This window comes from Peromyscus leucopus, chromosome 4 (assembly GCF_004664715.2).
Source record: "Peromyscus leucopus breed LL Stock chromosome 4, UCI_PerLeu_2.1, whole genome shotgun sequence".
Taxonomy (NCBI): domain Eukaryota; kingdom Metazoa; phylum Chordata; class Mammalia; order Rodentia; family Cricetidae; genus Peromyscus; species Peromyscus leucopus.
The window spans coordinates 130,517,482-130,532,416 of record NC_051066.1 but is presented as its reverse complement, the minus strand read 5'-3'; the positions used below and the strand labels follow the sequence as shown (position 1 = coordinate 130,532,416).

The 14,935-nt window shown below is 47.1% G+C and overlaps 1 protein-coding gene across 1 annotated transcript; it reads right to left on the bottom strand.

The window, feature by feature from the left end:
* Window positions 1-229: 229 nt before the first annotated feature.
* LOC114706532 (vomeromodulin-like) lies at window positions 230-14,085 on the bottom strand. Its single transcript, XM_028888943.2, has 15 exons — window positions 14,036-14,085; window positions 11,569-11,848; window positions 9,088-9,577; window positions 8,679-8,780; window positions 7,839-7,994; window positions 6,984-7,068; window positions 6,587-6,644; window positions 6,146-6,216; window positions 4,889-5,035; window positions 3,760-3,882; window positions 3,524-3,591; window positions 3,225-3,255; window positions 2,055-2,115; window positions 1,207-1,286; window positions 230-485 (listed from the first exon to the last, which is right to left on the bottom strand). Exons 2-15 carry the CDS (start codon window positions 11,834-11,836, stop codon window positions 462-464), a joined length of 1,764 nt encoding a protein of 587 aa, XP_028744776.2. The 5' UTR covers window positions 11,837-11,848; window positions 14,036-14,085; the 3' UTR covers window positions 230-461.
* Window positions 14,086-14,935: the final 850 nt, after the last annotated feature.

Here is a 14,935-nt window from a genome sequence, read left to right as displayed (position 1 = left end):
TTACCCCCTCCCAATAGCACCAGGTGGGGAGCAAGGCTGTACCACCTGAGCCTTTGAGAGGCACTCCAGATCCAAGTAAGTGAGGGGAGAAAGGTTTAATCATTGTCACGATTGTCCCCCAGGGCACCAGAGAACACTGGATTTTGTTGTCTCATATTATTGTTCAGCCCCAAATAAGAAATACTTTGCATGCTCACGAACATGTACCAGAGTTGAGATATGAGTCATCTTTTACTTTTGCGTGCAGAAACTGTTTATTAAGGAGCTATTACAACAATGCCCGTGACCTCGAACTGTTTTTCTTTCCCTTGTCAGTCAACGCAGAGGATCCTGAGCATGCTGAGGGGACTACTGCTATTGTTTCCTTAATCAGAAGGATGGGGCTTCAAGGTTGCATGGAAAAGATTCACAGGGGGTGTCACTGTCTCGCAGTACTTTGCCTGGCTTCAGTAGCGCTGGCTTCAGTTTGCTGCCTGAAGGTGATTCTACGGAGAGAGAAAGACAGTGATTACTGCCTTTAACCTCGGAAGCTGACTGCAGGCATGGTAAGTGCTAACCCACAGCCCAGCAGATCACATAGCACTGCTTCAGGGATGGGGAGAGAGCACCTGGAGAGCACCCTGGAGAGCTTAGGTTAGGAGAGAAAGAACTTGAAGGGGAAGCCTCTGGCAGGAGGGGATCATGTGGATGCAGTCAGGGACCCCCCAGAGACAGCAGGCACAAGGCACCGACTCTGGGGTCACGGGATCCTGGGTGAACCCACCTGCTGGCCCTGCACAGTGCTGCCCCTCAGTAGCTACACTTTCACTATTATCCAGAGCTGCTGTGGGATGTGATTCTTGTCACTGTGGCTGTCGATCAGATGTCATCCATCTGATCTGTGCCCTGATCAAGGCTGGCTTGTGCAGGTTCCCTGGCCCTGATAAGGTGGGCGGGAAAGAATGAGAACATGAACAGCCAGCCTGAGCAAGTGCTGCCTTTCTGTCATTTGGACCCTCTAGGAATTGATGTGGACCCGGATGCAGGCAAGTGTGGGGCCAGGCACAGCCTAAGGTGTGAGTCCTGTGAGAGAAGCTGCTGTTCTCTGGGTTAATTTCACACTGGTCGTACGTACAGGTGGGAATGGGAATCTATGTGAGGTCCTGTATTTGAGGCAAAGGGAAGGAAGACAAACAAGCAAGGAAGAGTTGTATTTCGGTTTCTTACCGATCTCAGCGGTCTGACATTGGCATCCTTTAGGGTAAATGTAGTCACTCCTTCCGGAACATTCATTTGTTTATACATTTCTGAAATAAGGAAGTACCATCTTGTGACAGCAGTTAAGGGACATGAGAACCTGGGTGGCTTGTGTGACCACAGCCACACTTGGCATCTCTGTCCTGTATGTGGCTCTAGGAGGAGTCACTGCCACACACATTCAATACGGTGTCATGAATGCTGTCCATCCCAGCCTGTAGGATGGAGGCAAGATACGGTGTAGGGGAAGGAAGGCCCCAAAGCAGGTGGGGACCTGGTGGTCTCCTACCATTGATGAGAAATGATACACTGCCTCACAACAGGACCTGACTGGGGGTGACACAAACATTTGAAGATCAGAATGCTATTGACAAGCACAGTAGAACCAACCAGGAACGTGTATTCCTGGCCTGTGGCACCATCATCATTGTTGTCCAAAGAGGTTATGATATCACCTTCAAGTGTCACAACCCTAATGTCTTTAGGGGTGGGTGACCCAGGTCCACTGTCCAGATGTATACCCTAGTGGTCTTGGTCCCAGGTACCTGCAGACAAGACTTCCTGGGAGCTCCAGAGGAGGCAATTTGATCTGTGTTCCCTTTATACCATCATGATGCTGTCATTTCTGATAGAGAAGGTGATGGATAACCCAGCAGGTGGCAGGGTGGCCTTGCGCTTAGGGTTTAGTGTCCCACATGTGTCATGCCCGGCACCTCTCATGGGGCACTCACTGTGCCAGCTGTCAGTCATTATTATTATTATTATTATTATTATTATTATTATTATTATTAGTCAATTATGTCATTAATTCCACATACCATTGAAGGAAGACCAGACCTTCTTCATGACTTCAACCATAATGCCTTCCACCTCTTCCTTCTGCAGGACACAGGAGGACATTTTCAGTAGAGCCTTGCAGCCCTCCAATTGTCCTCAAGGCCCAGGAGTATTAGCTCAGGCTGCAGGTTTCTGTGGGCTTTCTCTATTGGACAGGTCTGTCACATGTCAAGGTCGAATATAGAGATAGATCTCCTTGTATCCTTAGGGCTCCTGTCTCTGGGAGTTTTGGGGTTCCTATTGGGGTTTGTTGCCTTTGTGGCTCCATGAACAGAGGTATTGTCCTGTTTACTGCCACCTTGCTACAGTTCCAGCAGGTGGCTTTGGGACTTCAGGAGCGACTAGGAGGTCAAAGGTTGGGAGCCTTGCACTTGGTGGTCTCTGCTGCCTGCTGTGATGTGGTTTGAGGACATAGGTCTGGGTCCCTCATGTCATGATGCTCCCTTCTCCTCATGTGACCCTCCTCTGAGAGCATATGGTGTTGCTTCTACACCTCCTTTTCCTTCTCACTGCTCATCCCTCTTTGTGGGAAGTCAGGCTTCTGTGAACTGGGTTAGGGTGCCACTGTAACCATACCCCACTGTGTGCAAAGAGAGGACACTCCTTAAACTCTGCTCTCTAACATCCGGGGACAGATCTTGGCATAAACTACTGTATTTGGCTGTCTTTATGAGGTCAGGGGTCAATCCTACACAGTCTTTTTCACTTAGTCCAGAGCCAGGAACATCCTGTCTCTTCCGTGATAAGTAGAGATGGAAGGTTTGCTAACCTGAATGTTTCCTGAGTCTGCTGCTTCATTGGCTCCCTGTACCTCAGGCTGCTAAAGGAACACATTTGCTAAGCCCATCTCTGGGCCCCACTGTGGGCATCTCTCCAGCATGTGGCACCAGACTTTCAGTATCTTCTGTCTCCTATATATGTGTTTGTATGTTTACTCCGTGTAGCCCCCAATGCAGATGTGAGTGTGAGCATGGGCAGCTATGGTTTAAGAGCTCTCCAGAGAGCCAGTTAGGAACTTGAAGTTCTGTTCCACAGTAGGTGTGTGCTCTATTACCCATGGGCCTCTCTTTCCCCATTCCTGAGTCAGAGTGTCTGGCACTGACTGATTTCCCACCTATCATGGGTCAGTATACAAGGGCACACCAACTTACAGCCTCAGGGGGCTCCACTGTGTTCTCAGACCTGTCAGCAACAAAGAACAGAGAAATGTTAGGTTCATGAGAACAGTACCACTGGTGTTTAGAGTTCAAGTCTTATCTCAGTTGATTTGGAATGAATCAGCTGTAGACTAGGAGCTCCTGAGCAGAATGGACACATGAATGAGAGCATGTAGGCCTAAATCCCCCATTTCCTGTAATTATTGAAATATTTTCCCAGAAACCATCATGTGTATGTGTTTCACAGGGTCTTTACGTCCTCGGGAGGATGGTGCAGATATAGCTTGTAGTACCTCTTGATTTTGATATCTGGTATCAGTTTGGTTTTTGAAATCTTGCTGTTATGAGTGATGATTAATTTCTGAAATGACACAAGAGAGCTTGAGTGAAACATGGGGACGTGGCCTTTCCCTCTGTTATGGGGACTCCAAGGTATATTGGGCCTCAGGCTTTTGGGGACAGCTTATCTCATGCATCCAAGTCCTTGCCCTTCTTCCAACTCAGGGAACCTTCATTTCTCTGCACTCACCGTTTTCCCAGTGGCAAAGTCCTCACCATCCTTTGTTATTTCAACCTCATAAGTGACTCCGAGGAGTTTGTCTTTCTGGAAGGCATAGGCTATTTTGGTGATGTTGGCACCCAGGTCATTCATCTGTTGTGAAGAAGACTTCAGTCAGTGAGAGGAAGAGGATGGGAGGTGCCGTACCATGAGTCAGGCATGTGTCCTTCAGGCTTGGTTGAGATACTGACTTTGCTTCTGTAGGCTTGGTCACCCAGCTGGGTGCTGGTGCAGCTGAGAAAAAGAAATGACATGTGCATCCTCACCCCATGCCTCTGTTTACTTGAGTGGATGGATGTTGGGGCAGAGACCTTGTGAAATGTTGCTTTCTATCAAGCCTTTCAAAGTAGAAGTGTGTTTCTCGGCTCTTGTGTCTTGGACACTCTGTGCTGAACTCTTATGGATTCTGTGGTGAAGATTCCTGATAGGCTGAGTCACCTGATCATGGTACCTTGAGCATGGGAGCTCCTCTCACTGGGGAGACTTCTTCCATCTTTAGTGGGGGTCATATTAAAGTACCTCCTGGGTAGATAAGCCTGGTACCCTTGCTGCTACTGTGACTTGGCCACTCACTGAGTCTTTGAGGGCATCGGTAAAATGAAGACGTGTTCTTACATTGAGCTGTGTGTTGAGAATTACTTGCCATTGATCATTTAAGGACACATGGCCGTGTGCTTGGCATGTGGGTGACACACTCATGATATTTACCCTCCCCACCCCTTGCCTGCTTCTGAGCCCTACTGATGACATCAAGGCTCCTTCTTGATCACTAAGGATGATGTGTGTCCTGTGGCATTGGTCTTATCCATCTCTGCAAGAACCTTCAGATCTTGCTGGGCAGTGAGTACACGCCTTTAATCCTAGAACTTGGGAGGCAGAGGCAGGCAGATCTATGTGAGTTCAAGGCCAGCCTAGTCTACAGAGGTAGTTGCAGGACAGCTAGGATTACACAAGGAAACCTTGTCTCAAGAAACTAAAAAAAAAAAAAATATCAAACATCCTTCATATCTCATTTATATTTCTACTTTTCCCCTCAGAAGGGACAGTCTCAGCTGTCGTCCAGGGTAGTGCAGACCTGAGGCTGATGGAGGACACTCACCTTGACAGAGCTCTGCTTGGCTACATATATTAAAAGTATCTTCAACATCGAGGTGGACATAGTTACAGAAATGGTGGCATTTTTGGGATCTGGAGGCAGCCGACCTCCAGGCACAGGCACTGTTTTTTTCCCCAAATTGAATTCAGCCTAAGGAGGGGAAGCAGCGAGACAGCTGTGTAAGATCAGGAGACTCGAAGGAGAGGGATGGCCTTGTGGCCTGGCTTCTCTGTGCAGGGCAGTGCAGCAGGGCTCATGGCTTTCCCCAGAGGCCATGAATCCTCACCTGCAGGTGAGTCAGTCATTTATGATGGAGTTCATGAAGATGTGTGTTTAATATTGCTTCCTCTCCTTGTCCCAGTTCTGCAGAGCTGAGGGCCAGTCTCCCCCTGTGTCTCCGTCCTTCTTTTCCCTCCCTATCTCCCTCCCTCCTTTGTTTCATAAACCATCACATGGAGGAATAAGTTCGTAGATGTTAAGGCTATTCTTGAATAAATTTTCTATCTGTCTGCTTGTCTGTCTAGCTGTCCGTTTCATTCTTTCTTTTTTTATGCATTCCACCCTCATATTTCTGAGCTATAATCCTTTTGGAGGGATGCTGGAAGATTCAGACAGGAACAGAGGAGGGAGACTTAGGCCTAACACCACTGGGGTTTCCTCGTGTCCCGTGCACAGCTCCTTTAGTTTTTACTTGACTTTAGAGCGATTCATACTCTCTGGGAATCATGGCTCCGTTTCCACATGTGACATGTGTAGGAGGTTCTGACCCTCAGCTTATGTCCTTGATGTGTTTTAGGTTGTTGAGGAACAGCATCCCGAATGTGCATGGATTTGTGCTTCAGCATCTGAGTGCAGCTTTTTTGATGGATTTCCAGAAGAGAAGCTGAGCTCACTATGTCCCCTCTCTTTAAGCTTGTCCCACCCAGCCTGGTTTTGCCTCCCTGACTTTGGGTAGTGGCTGGTTGGAGGAGCTGACTCTATGTGTTGTGTTGTGTACAGTCCCATGAGAATGTAGAGCTGAGCTGAGACAACTTATGGTTCTCTCTGTGGGAGATCCTCACAGGCCATTGTCCTGTGGGTTGGAATGGAGAAGAGCACTAGCTGACCATGTCCTGATGGGACTCAGGAGACTGACCCCAGGACAGATGAGGGTGAGAACTGAGCAGATCATCTCACTGTCCTGTCTCTCTGATCTCTGTTTGGGCTCAGGTGTGCTTCCAGCCTTCAGCCAGGTGTCGACGCAATGACATGAGTACTTACACAGTAGAAAATGGAAAGTCCTTTGGAAGAGATCCTGGCACTCTGAACCTGGTACTTGAATAAGCCGGTAGCTGTGGAGGAGAGGGAGGGAGGGATGGGGAGAGCCCGGACAGACAATGATGACTGTTGTGCCTCAAGTGGTCTGCCCGATATACCAGTATGGACAGCTGCTTCTGTCTGTCTGCCAGACACAAGTGTAGCCTTGAATGCTTCCACATCTCAAAGGATGCCGTGAGCTTTGGGTTTACACACAAGGATGTAGGTTTTTTTTTTTTTTTTTTTTTTTTTTTTTTTTAAATCTGAGGTTAAATCCCCTTGGAGAAGGAGGCTGTCTAGGTAGACCTTCAGTGGCTCAATCTCTGTGGTATGTCCCCTATGGAGTTCCCCAAGGTCCCTGGGCCACTTGAGACTGTTGACAAAGGACACCCAGGAAGTACTCACCATTCTTGCAGTCATTGAAGTCCTTGAGGACGATGGCACAGGAGTTGGATTTCTGCAGCTGTGAAGTCACCAGAGGTTAGCTTAGCTGAGGGAGCATCAGTAGTCTCTCTTATCAGCCAACCTCCTCCCCTTCTTCCCCTGGCTCCCCCCTTTCCTGTGCTAGTTCCCTGACCTCTTATGGGCAGAAGTCATTCACTATTCCCAAATCTCGGGTACTCTAGTTCTACTGCTGGACATATGCTCAGAGGAGCTTCCTGGCCACACTGGCCTTTGGGCTCCAGGGGTCCCTTGTTCCTAAATCTGTCCAGCAGCTGGTCATTTACAAAGCTGCAAGATTCTTTCCTAGTCCCCCAATGATTTAGGTCTCTGAGGGAACCTCCCCCTTCCCTGGACTTACATTCTCATTCATTTCTGTTGTCAGCAGTATTGGGACGATGTTATTCAAGGGCAGAGGCACGGGGAGAGGCACAGTTCCTGTGACACTGTGAAAGACATATGTGTTGAAATGAGTGATTGTCATGTTTCTAGATTTGTGCATGTCTTAGACCGATCGACTCACTGATGGAGTCAGCATGATGTTTCGGTCCTCAATGTGTGGGTGAGTCCTGAGCTCCTGCCTTGGTCGTTAGTCTTTAAAGAAGATGCAAAGGTTCCTGGCCAAAGCATAGGACTCCTGGCCCAGAGGTCTCCCTGGATGGATCCATCCTTCAGACACCAGAACACATTTGTCCATAGACCTGTCTGTGGTCTTGGTGTAGCTGTGGATCTGAATTCAGAACTTGCTAAGCTCTAGTTAGAGAAATTACAGTGACTCCTGCGTAGGGCCTAACAGAGGGAGGGAAAGGATGTCAAAGCTGGGTATGTATGGGGAGAAGCATTTCTAGCTTCCTAGTGTGAACCTAGTCAGAATGGCTACTATTAACCTAGTCAGAAGGGCTTGGAATCTATGGTTGGCCCAGGAGAGGAGAGGTAGGCAGCTGGCCCACAAAAGTGTCAGAGAGATTTTCACCGTGTGGCCTCATGGTTTCTTTTAGGGAAAACATAGGAGGAGTCCCTTAAATAGAATCAGTAGGAAAGCTAGAAGGTAGATGTGAGAAGACTGTTGTTGAACACAGAGGAATGTTGATAGCTCTCCTAGCATTTCCTGATTATCTAGAGGACTATGGTGGACCAGCTCTCCTCTGGCCCAGCAGCAGGGCCTTTTGACACACTTTTGGATTGATTCAGTAGAAGGATAGAAGCTGTTACGTACGTCTCTATTAACTGTATTTTCATTTCGTTGACTTTGATATGGGTGTCTTGGACGTCAAGGTTGACACATTTTGTGTTGTTGGAGGAAATAGCAATTTTCATTGTCACATCCAAGTTAGATTCAAATTTCAGTAGGGTGATGACAGGTCCAAGCACGCTGTGGAGAGGAAGGTGAATGAAATACTGCCTGAGACATGGGGCTCCAGCGGAGGGCTAGGCATTGGGAATCAGGCTGATGCTGTGGTGAAGGTCATCCTCTTGAGGGGAGGACTGTGTTTCCTAGTCTACATGCTCCTCGCGTCTCAGTCCCATGCCAGAGAATGAAGAGGGTGGTTATTGTGGTAGTCAGTTACTTTTTGACAAATAACTGTCTTACTCAGCCTTGAGGTGGTCACCTGTCATTGGTGGCACAAGCTACCAGCCATAAGTTCACTTCCAAGTCTAGCACTTAGGCCTTTTGAGTTTTTGTGGAAATACGTAAAAGAAGTCTACCAGGAGAAATGCTTGGCTTCTTAACAGAAGAAGCTTAGGACAAGGCAGGTTATCTATCATTTGTCTGTTTGTCTATCTGTCAGTTTTTCTATGTATCTATGTGTGTTTCTATCTATGAAAATGTCTATGTATGTATCTATGAATTTATGGATGTTTATATGTATGTATGTATCTATCCATCTATCTAATTTTTTATTTTCTGAGTCAAGGTTTCACTCTGTAAGCCAGGCTTGCCTGAAATAGCTGATCCTCCTTTCTCTGTCTCTGTGACCTTGTCATCTGGCTCTAGGATAGGGTACACATATCCTAATCCCCAGTGACCCTGCAGTCATGGTGGAAACAGGCTCACCCTTTTCCGCCTATGATGGCAGTGACTGTGGCGTGGACTTGGATCTCATCAGCTTCCATGGTTATGTCCGTGCTCTCCTCTCTCACCTCCTCGACCTTGAACCTGCAGAGTGAAGACAGAGACTCAGTTCTGCTTCATAGGAACAGCCTGGCCCTCCTGAGGAATACGTCTGAGGCACCCAGTTCCTCACCAGCTAAGGGCTGCTAGTCCTGTGATCCCTGAGCTGCCCTTTCCACCCCCTGGTTTAAACTCCAGACCTCCTGGTCCTATTTTGCAGAGCTCCAGTGGGAGTCAGTCTCTCTCTATGAAAGGGTGGCTGTCACCAGGCTTGCTGTAGACTGAGGGTCAGTGTTCCCAATGAGCAGTGGGTTTGTCCAGAAACCCAGAGAATTGTCAAGGAAGCACTCACTCGAGCACAAGCTCTTGGAGGTTTATCTTGAGCAGATCTGAAAATGTGTCTTTGATGTCTTCTGGGAGGATATCCTTCACCTTGGCCTCAACAGATTCTTTCAGATGTTCTACGTCTTCCACCGCGCCACCCAGGGTCTTCTTGATGTTGGTGAGCCCCTCTCCCTTCAGGAGTCCTTTGCCAGAGCCCTTGTCTCCACCAAGGTTCAGTAAGCTGCCCAGGCCTTCCTTGCCCCCTGGGAGTAGGTTGTTGAGTCCTCCAGTGGCCTTGGACCCTGAAGAGGACTTTGAGGACTCCTCATCCCCTTTTGGGCCTAGGAGACCATCTAGGCCAAGACCTCCTGCCCCTTCTAGGAGGGAGGTGGGATCTAAGAGTGAGAGCAGGTCAAGGTTGTCCAGTGTGGACATCACTGTCCCAAGCACGCCTCCCATGCCAACGCCATTACACTTCACAAGTTCCTCAATCTGTGGGGGCAGAGTGTCCATGAGATCTGAAAAAGATCAAGAGACAGTCCCGCTGTGGGATTTCTATTCAGTTCATCCCTAGCACCCTCCTTTTGGAAGATGACATCTTGAAATATGGGGTACATAGGAACTCTGAATTCTGCCTTCCAAGTTCTAGTGCTTCCCCTGCCCTAGTTAAGAATGACCTTCTGTCTGAGAGATCCCCCTTCCCTGTTGTCCACAGCTGTTGCTGGTCCTACACTGATGCTAACTTGTGATGAGACCGTTAGCTTCAAAGATACTTGGGTGTGGAGTGAGGAGGAACCTCATTTGTGTGTGTCATTTTTCTTGTCCTCATTTGTCTTGCCTCCTTCTTTCCTTCTATTGACAAATCTCTCTCTCTCTCTCTCTCTCTCTCTCTCTCTCTCTCTCTCTCTCTCACACACACACACACACACGTTGTGCATTCTTGACTGGTCCTGTTAGGGAATGAGCCATCTGGCCAGCTTTATTTGATTAATTTTTGTTTTTGTCTTGGTGTCTGGTGCTCAATATCAGCTCTAGTCCTCAGGGTCCTCATTGGTATTCTGATCTCCACCCTCTGTGTTTGTTGGAGTCTTATAATTGGATGTGGTGCATGGCTTCCAGATGAAGTATAAAGGTTATGATTGTGGATATCTACTGTAAGGTGGAGGGACTGCAGAAGTAGGAGGGTAGTGAATAGACAAGCACAGTTATTCTCTCTTTCTAGGCCCTTCCGTCCAAGTCTCCTCTGCTCTTTTGATTCATTTTCATATCATTAGTCTTTACAGATGATTTATACTTGGATATGCTATGTTGGGTAGCCTTTGCATTTGCCCAAGGCTTAAGTCCTGATAGGCTGGCAGGGGCCTATCATGTATTTCCCTCCATGTGGTATAAGTAAGAAAGGAGAGATCTAGTGTAGTAGAGAACAGGCTGAGAGTCATTCTGTGACCTGGAAATCAGTCAAACTACTATACTATAATGCTACCTTCACTTGCCTGTCTGTCTGGCTCTAGTAGGAACTGCATAGAAAAAAATGTCAGTGAAGTGTTGCTTGTGGTCAGCCTTGTCTATTGCATAGGTGTGGCTGATTGATCCAAGGAGCATTACTAGCCCAGCAGAGTTATGGTTGAAGCAGTCCACGGAAGCATGTCTTACATCCTAGCCGCCCCTTCTTTGCCCAGTGTTCTGTTTCTAGAATCTTGGACTCATGAGCTGTGTTAGTTGGCCACTATGACAGGTCAGTGGCTTATGGCCTCTGTCATCCTCCTGTCATTCTCTGATGCAGGTTTTTACTTGAGTGTTGCTGCACAGAACCTCCAGGGAACTACAAAGTGTTTCCTGTTGTTCTTTAGCCCATGAGACCTAACCAGTTCCTGTTTCTGAAGCAGAATCATCTCTTTGTCTCTTTTAACTACCAAGGTTCCTATATTCTCAGCCTTCAAGAATCTTAGGGAGTAGAATTTCTTGTCTCCTGGACCAAAGTGTATGTCAGGTAGAGGCTGAAGAGGGTGTCTCAGGAGAGCACGTGTGGTCAAGGGCTTGCAGGCCGATTCTCAATGTGCTGCTTTCTGTTCTGGAAACTAGGCCGAGGGTTAATCAACTGTGGGAATCTAGGCAGTTTGGGGCCCATGAAGGAAGAACCTTGTGGTGTGCCACAGTCTCTAAGTAAGAATCCACTTGAAGGCAAATAGAGAGACAGCTTTGGGGTCAGACATTTCCTTTGTCCAGGGTAGCATAAGTCAGTCCCGGACTAAGAATAGTTACCTTACACTCAGCTTCACCATCTCTCAGAGCTCTAGGATGAGCTGGATTCAGCCCTTGCTGAGCCAGAATTTCTAGGCATGATCCAAGTTCCCTTCTCTCTCTGGGCACCAAGCAGATGCCACAGGGTCATCATGTTTGAAATTCACTTGCTGAGAATGTTGACTGAACCTTCTCTGAGCTAGAAATGAGCAGACTATGGAAGGTGTGGACAGGACCCAAAAGGACAGCTAAAGTGAGTCTTACTTACAGTCGTGGAGTTTGCCGCTGGCGAGGAAGTATCTGGCTGCAGGTGCACACTTGCCTCCTTTGGGGGCAGCTGGATGCTTTCTGGGAGGCAAGCCTTGGCTGTTGGAGGACCCTTTGAGGTGTGGGGGCCTTGGTATGATAAGAGGGAGAGTGCTCACATTGGGCACAGCAACAGGGAGATTGCTCACCCCTGGGGGTGTTTCCACCAGGTCAAGTGTTCCTGCTTGGATGCTCAACATGATGGCCAAGGCCGAGAGAGCCCACATCATTGTGGGTGAAACCTGCAGAGGAGAAATGGGTCACTCATCACGTTCACCACGGGCCTTAGAGCTGTCATGTTACTTTGTGTAGATGGTTCCTTGGCTCTGGTAAGAGCATGTTTTTCACATTATTGACACCCCAGTTTCTCCTCTGTTCCTGGGAATATGCTCTGATACATGCTAGTTAACATCTTGTGGAGCAACTCTTTGCTCTTCCTGTTTCTGCCATGGGTAATTGTAGTTTCAGGATTAGCTGTATCATGTCAATGAATGTGAGCCTTGTCCTGAGGTCTGACTCCATGGGTATATATATATTCTCCTGCTATCTTGTGTAGCCACAAGATATATTCCATAATTCTTGGTATTATCCCAGATATAAGTATTGCACCCTCTTTTCTTTTTCAGTGCTGAGATTGTACACAAGACTTGCCCATGTTACACCATTGCTGAACCACTGAACAATGTCCTTAGGGCCCTGGCAATGTCCCAGTTCCTGTCTGTGAACATGTCCATTTGAGTCCTTAGCTACAATCTCAGGTCTCTTCCCCTAAGTATCTTCTTAGTGAGTAGTTAGTATTTGACTTTTCCTGAGGCATCTTATAGAATTGTGTGAGCAAAGCTAGGCATTAGGTCCCATTCTTATCCTGGTTTCCCTTGTCTTGGGTGGCGGACCTCATTTTTGGTGGATCTGAGCTGTGCTGGTGACTTCTGGAGATTATTTCCCATCTCACCTTCCAGATTCCTTGCTTATGCTTATTCTCTGAGTGTTTTGTCTTTGACATTTACCTTGATTTATTTGCTTATTTATTTTTGAGACAGGGTCTTCCTTTACTTTCCTGAAGCTTGCTTTCTAGTTCAGGCTGGCCTTGAAATCACAGAGAACTGTGGCCTCTGTCCCTCTAGTGTTGGGATTAAAGCTGTGCACCACCCTGCATGGCCTGTCTTTAAGTCTTGGAATTACATTTATTTACATTTATTCATTGCTTTCCATTGATGGTTCTAAGTCATGGGAATGCAAGTCAGAGGAGAAATTGATGGAGTTTGTTCTCTCCTTCTGTTGTGTGGGTTCTAGGGACCAAACTGAGGTTATCAGGCTTGGTGGCATGTACCTTTACCCTCTGACTGATTTACCTGTCCTCTTTCTAACATTTAGAATGGTCCTGAGGCATGTGACCACGGCATTTTCACCTAAGATATGAGTTGCACTGTGGCATTTCTTCCCACTTGTCCTCCTTCACCTGTCAGCTTTGTAAAATTGGGGGTGTGGGTCTTTGCTCCCACCTTTCAGAACACTGTCAGAATCGTCATGGGGGTCACTTCTTTCAAATTGTGACCCCACAATGAATATTTTGTTTATGAAAGAGGGCACCCTGCACATGTGTTCCTAATAACAAGGATCATTTATCAAGACTCCAGCTATAACCCTTAATATCCAGAAACACTACTGCAGCCTGACACAAAGAGGCTCCTGTGACATACCTGTCCAGCAACTGACTACTCCACCCATGACTGGTACTACCCTGGTAATTACTTGATCTCATTTTAAACATATCATCTATAATCCCTTTCCTTTCATCCTTCGAACCTGGCCATGCCCTGTCCTCTTTGTATACTCCAGTAGTCTACAGTAAGTTTGTCTTCCCAGAGCTGAGCCAGCCTGTGTGTGAAAAGTTGGTGAATCTTGGAGGGTAGGTGTGATGGTTTCAGTTGGCACCATGTACGCTCACTAGCAAAAGCAAGCTCTCTGCTGCCATTACCATCAGAAAGTAGTTCCAGTAAATAAAAGTCAGTGACAATTCCTTGCCTTGAATAAATTGCCTTTTGAAAAATAAATTGCACCACATTTCTGCCAACTACTCCCTTTCCTCTCTGACCTCTGGGAAATCTAATCCACATGCCATTCATCTAAACACCCTTTCTGGAAAAGCGAGGGAGTGTGCCTGATAATGAGTTCATGGCTATGCTGCCTTAATGGATCTCTCTGAGAGTTCCAGCAATCAATTTCCTGTGTTCTTCAGAAAACAGTCTCCTAATGGGCTGTTGTCACCCACCAGCTCACTTTAGGCCCAGTGTCCTGCATTTCAGTAGCAGAGGAACATTCTAGATTGTTGGTGAGTAAGCCCTAGTCATCTGTCCAGAGGTGACCTGTCCCATAGTCATTCCTATCTGGCCTGCTATTCTTAGTGCATCCCTCTGGGCAGTCCTTACCTTTCCCCTCTGAAGGGTCAACGTCTTCAGAAGCTGCTTCTCCTCCTGCTCCTGCCTCTGACTGTCTGCCCCAAAGGGGCACCCCATTTTTATAGGCATTCACTATCTTCTAGAAAGGTCACCAAAGAGGAAGGAGCATGATCTAGATGTGCTGATAAGACAGGTGTGATGCAGTATTCTTTCCAAAATCAGCAGCTGCTGTTTGTCCTTGCTTTTGTTGGCATGTCCCTATGCCTGCCAGAGCTGTTCTTGGGATGGCAGAGGCAGGCACACCACACAGAGTATAATGACCCTAGGGGCCTGGTGGTTTTGTATTCTGTATTCAACATTGGGTTGGGTTGAAGCCAATGAATTGTTTTCAATAGTGTTTTTATGCCACGTATTGTAAGGTGGTTTATCTGTCCCCTTCTTATTTTACATCCTTACAAGCTCTCTTCTGTCTTGCTGTCTTGTAGTCATTATGTTTTGGGTAACCGCATGCAATGTCAAGAGGAATAAAGGTCCAAGGCAGACAGTTAGCAGTCCTGTGAATCCTTTTATGGTATTACATAATGCCCTATGATCAGCATAAGAGCAGTCATCCATGATACAGGTATGATGTTCCTTTGGTCATTGATTTTAGTGATGGCCAAATACTTTGCCTCATGTATGACTTATGTGAAATATCCTCCCATATCAAAATCCACTCATGAGTAAGGGGTGTGCAGGGATGGATGGATTCTAGTGACAGAGTGAACTGATCAGAGCATAGCAGTGTCTAGGATGTGTTAAGCAGAGGAGTTATATAATTGTGTGAGACCCCTATTACTTATTCTTGTTGTGAAATTATAACAGGCCTGGCGGGGATGTGGATATTGTGTGTGCATTTATATTTTCAGCAGTATTTATTCTTTGAAAATA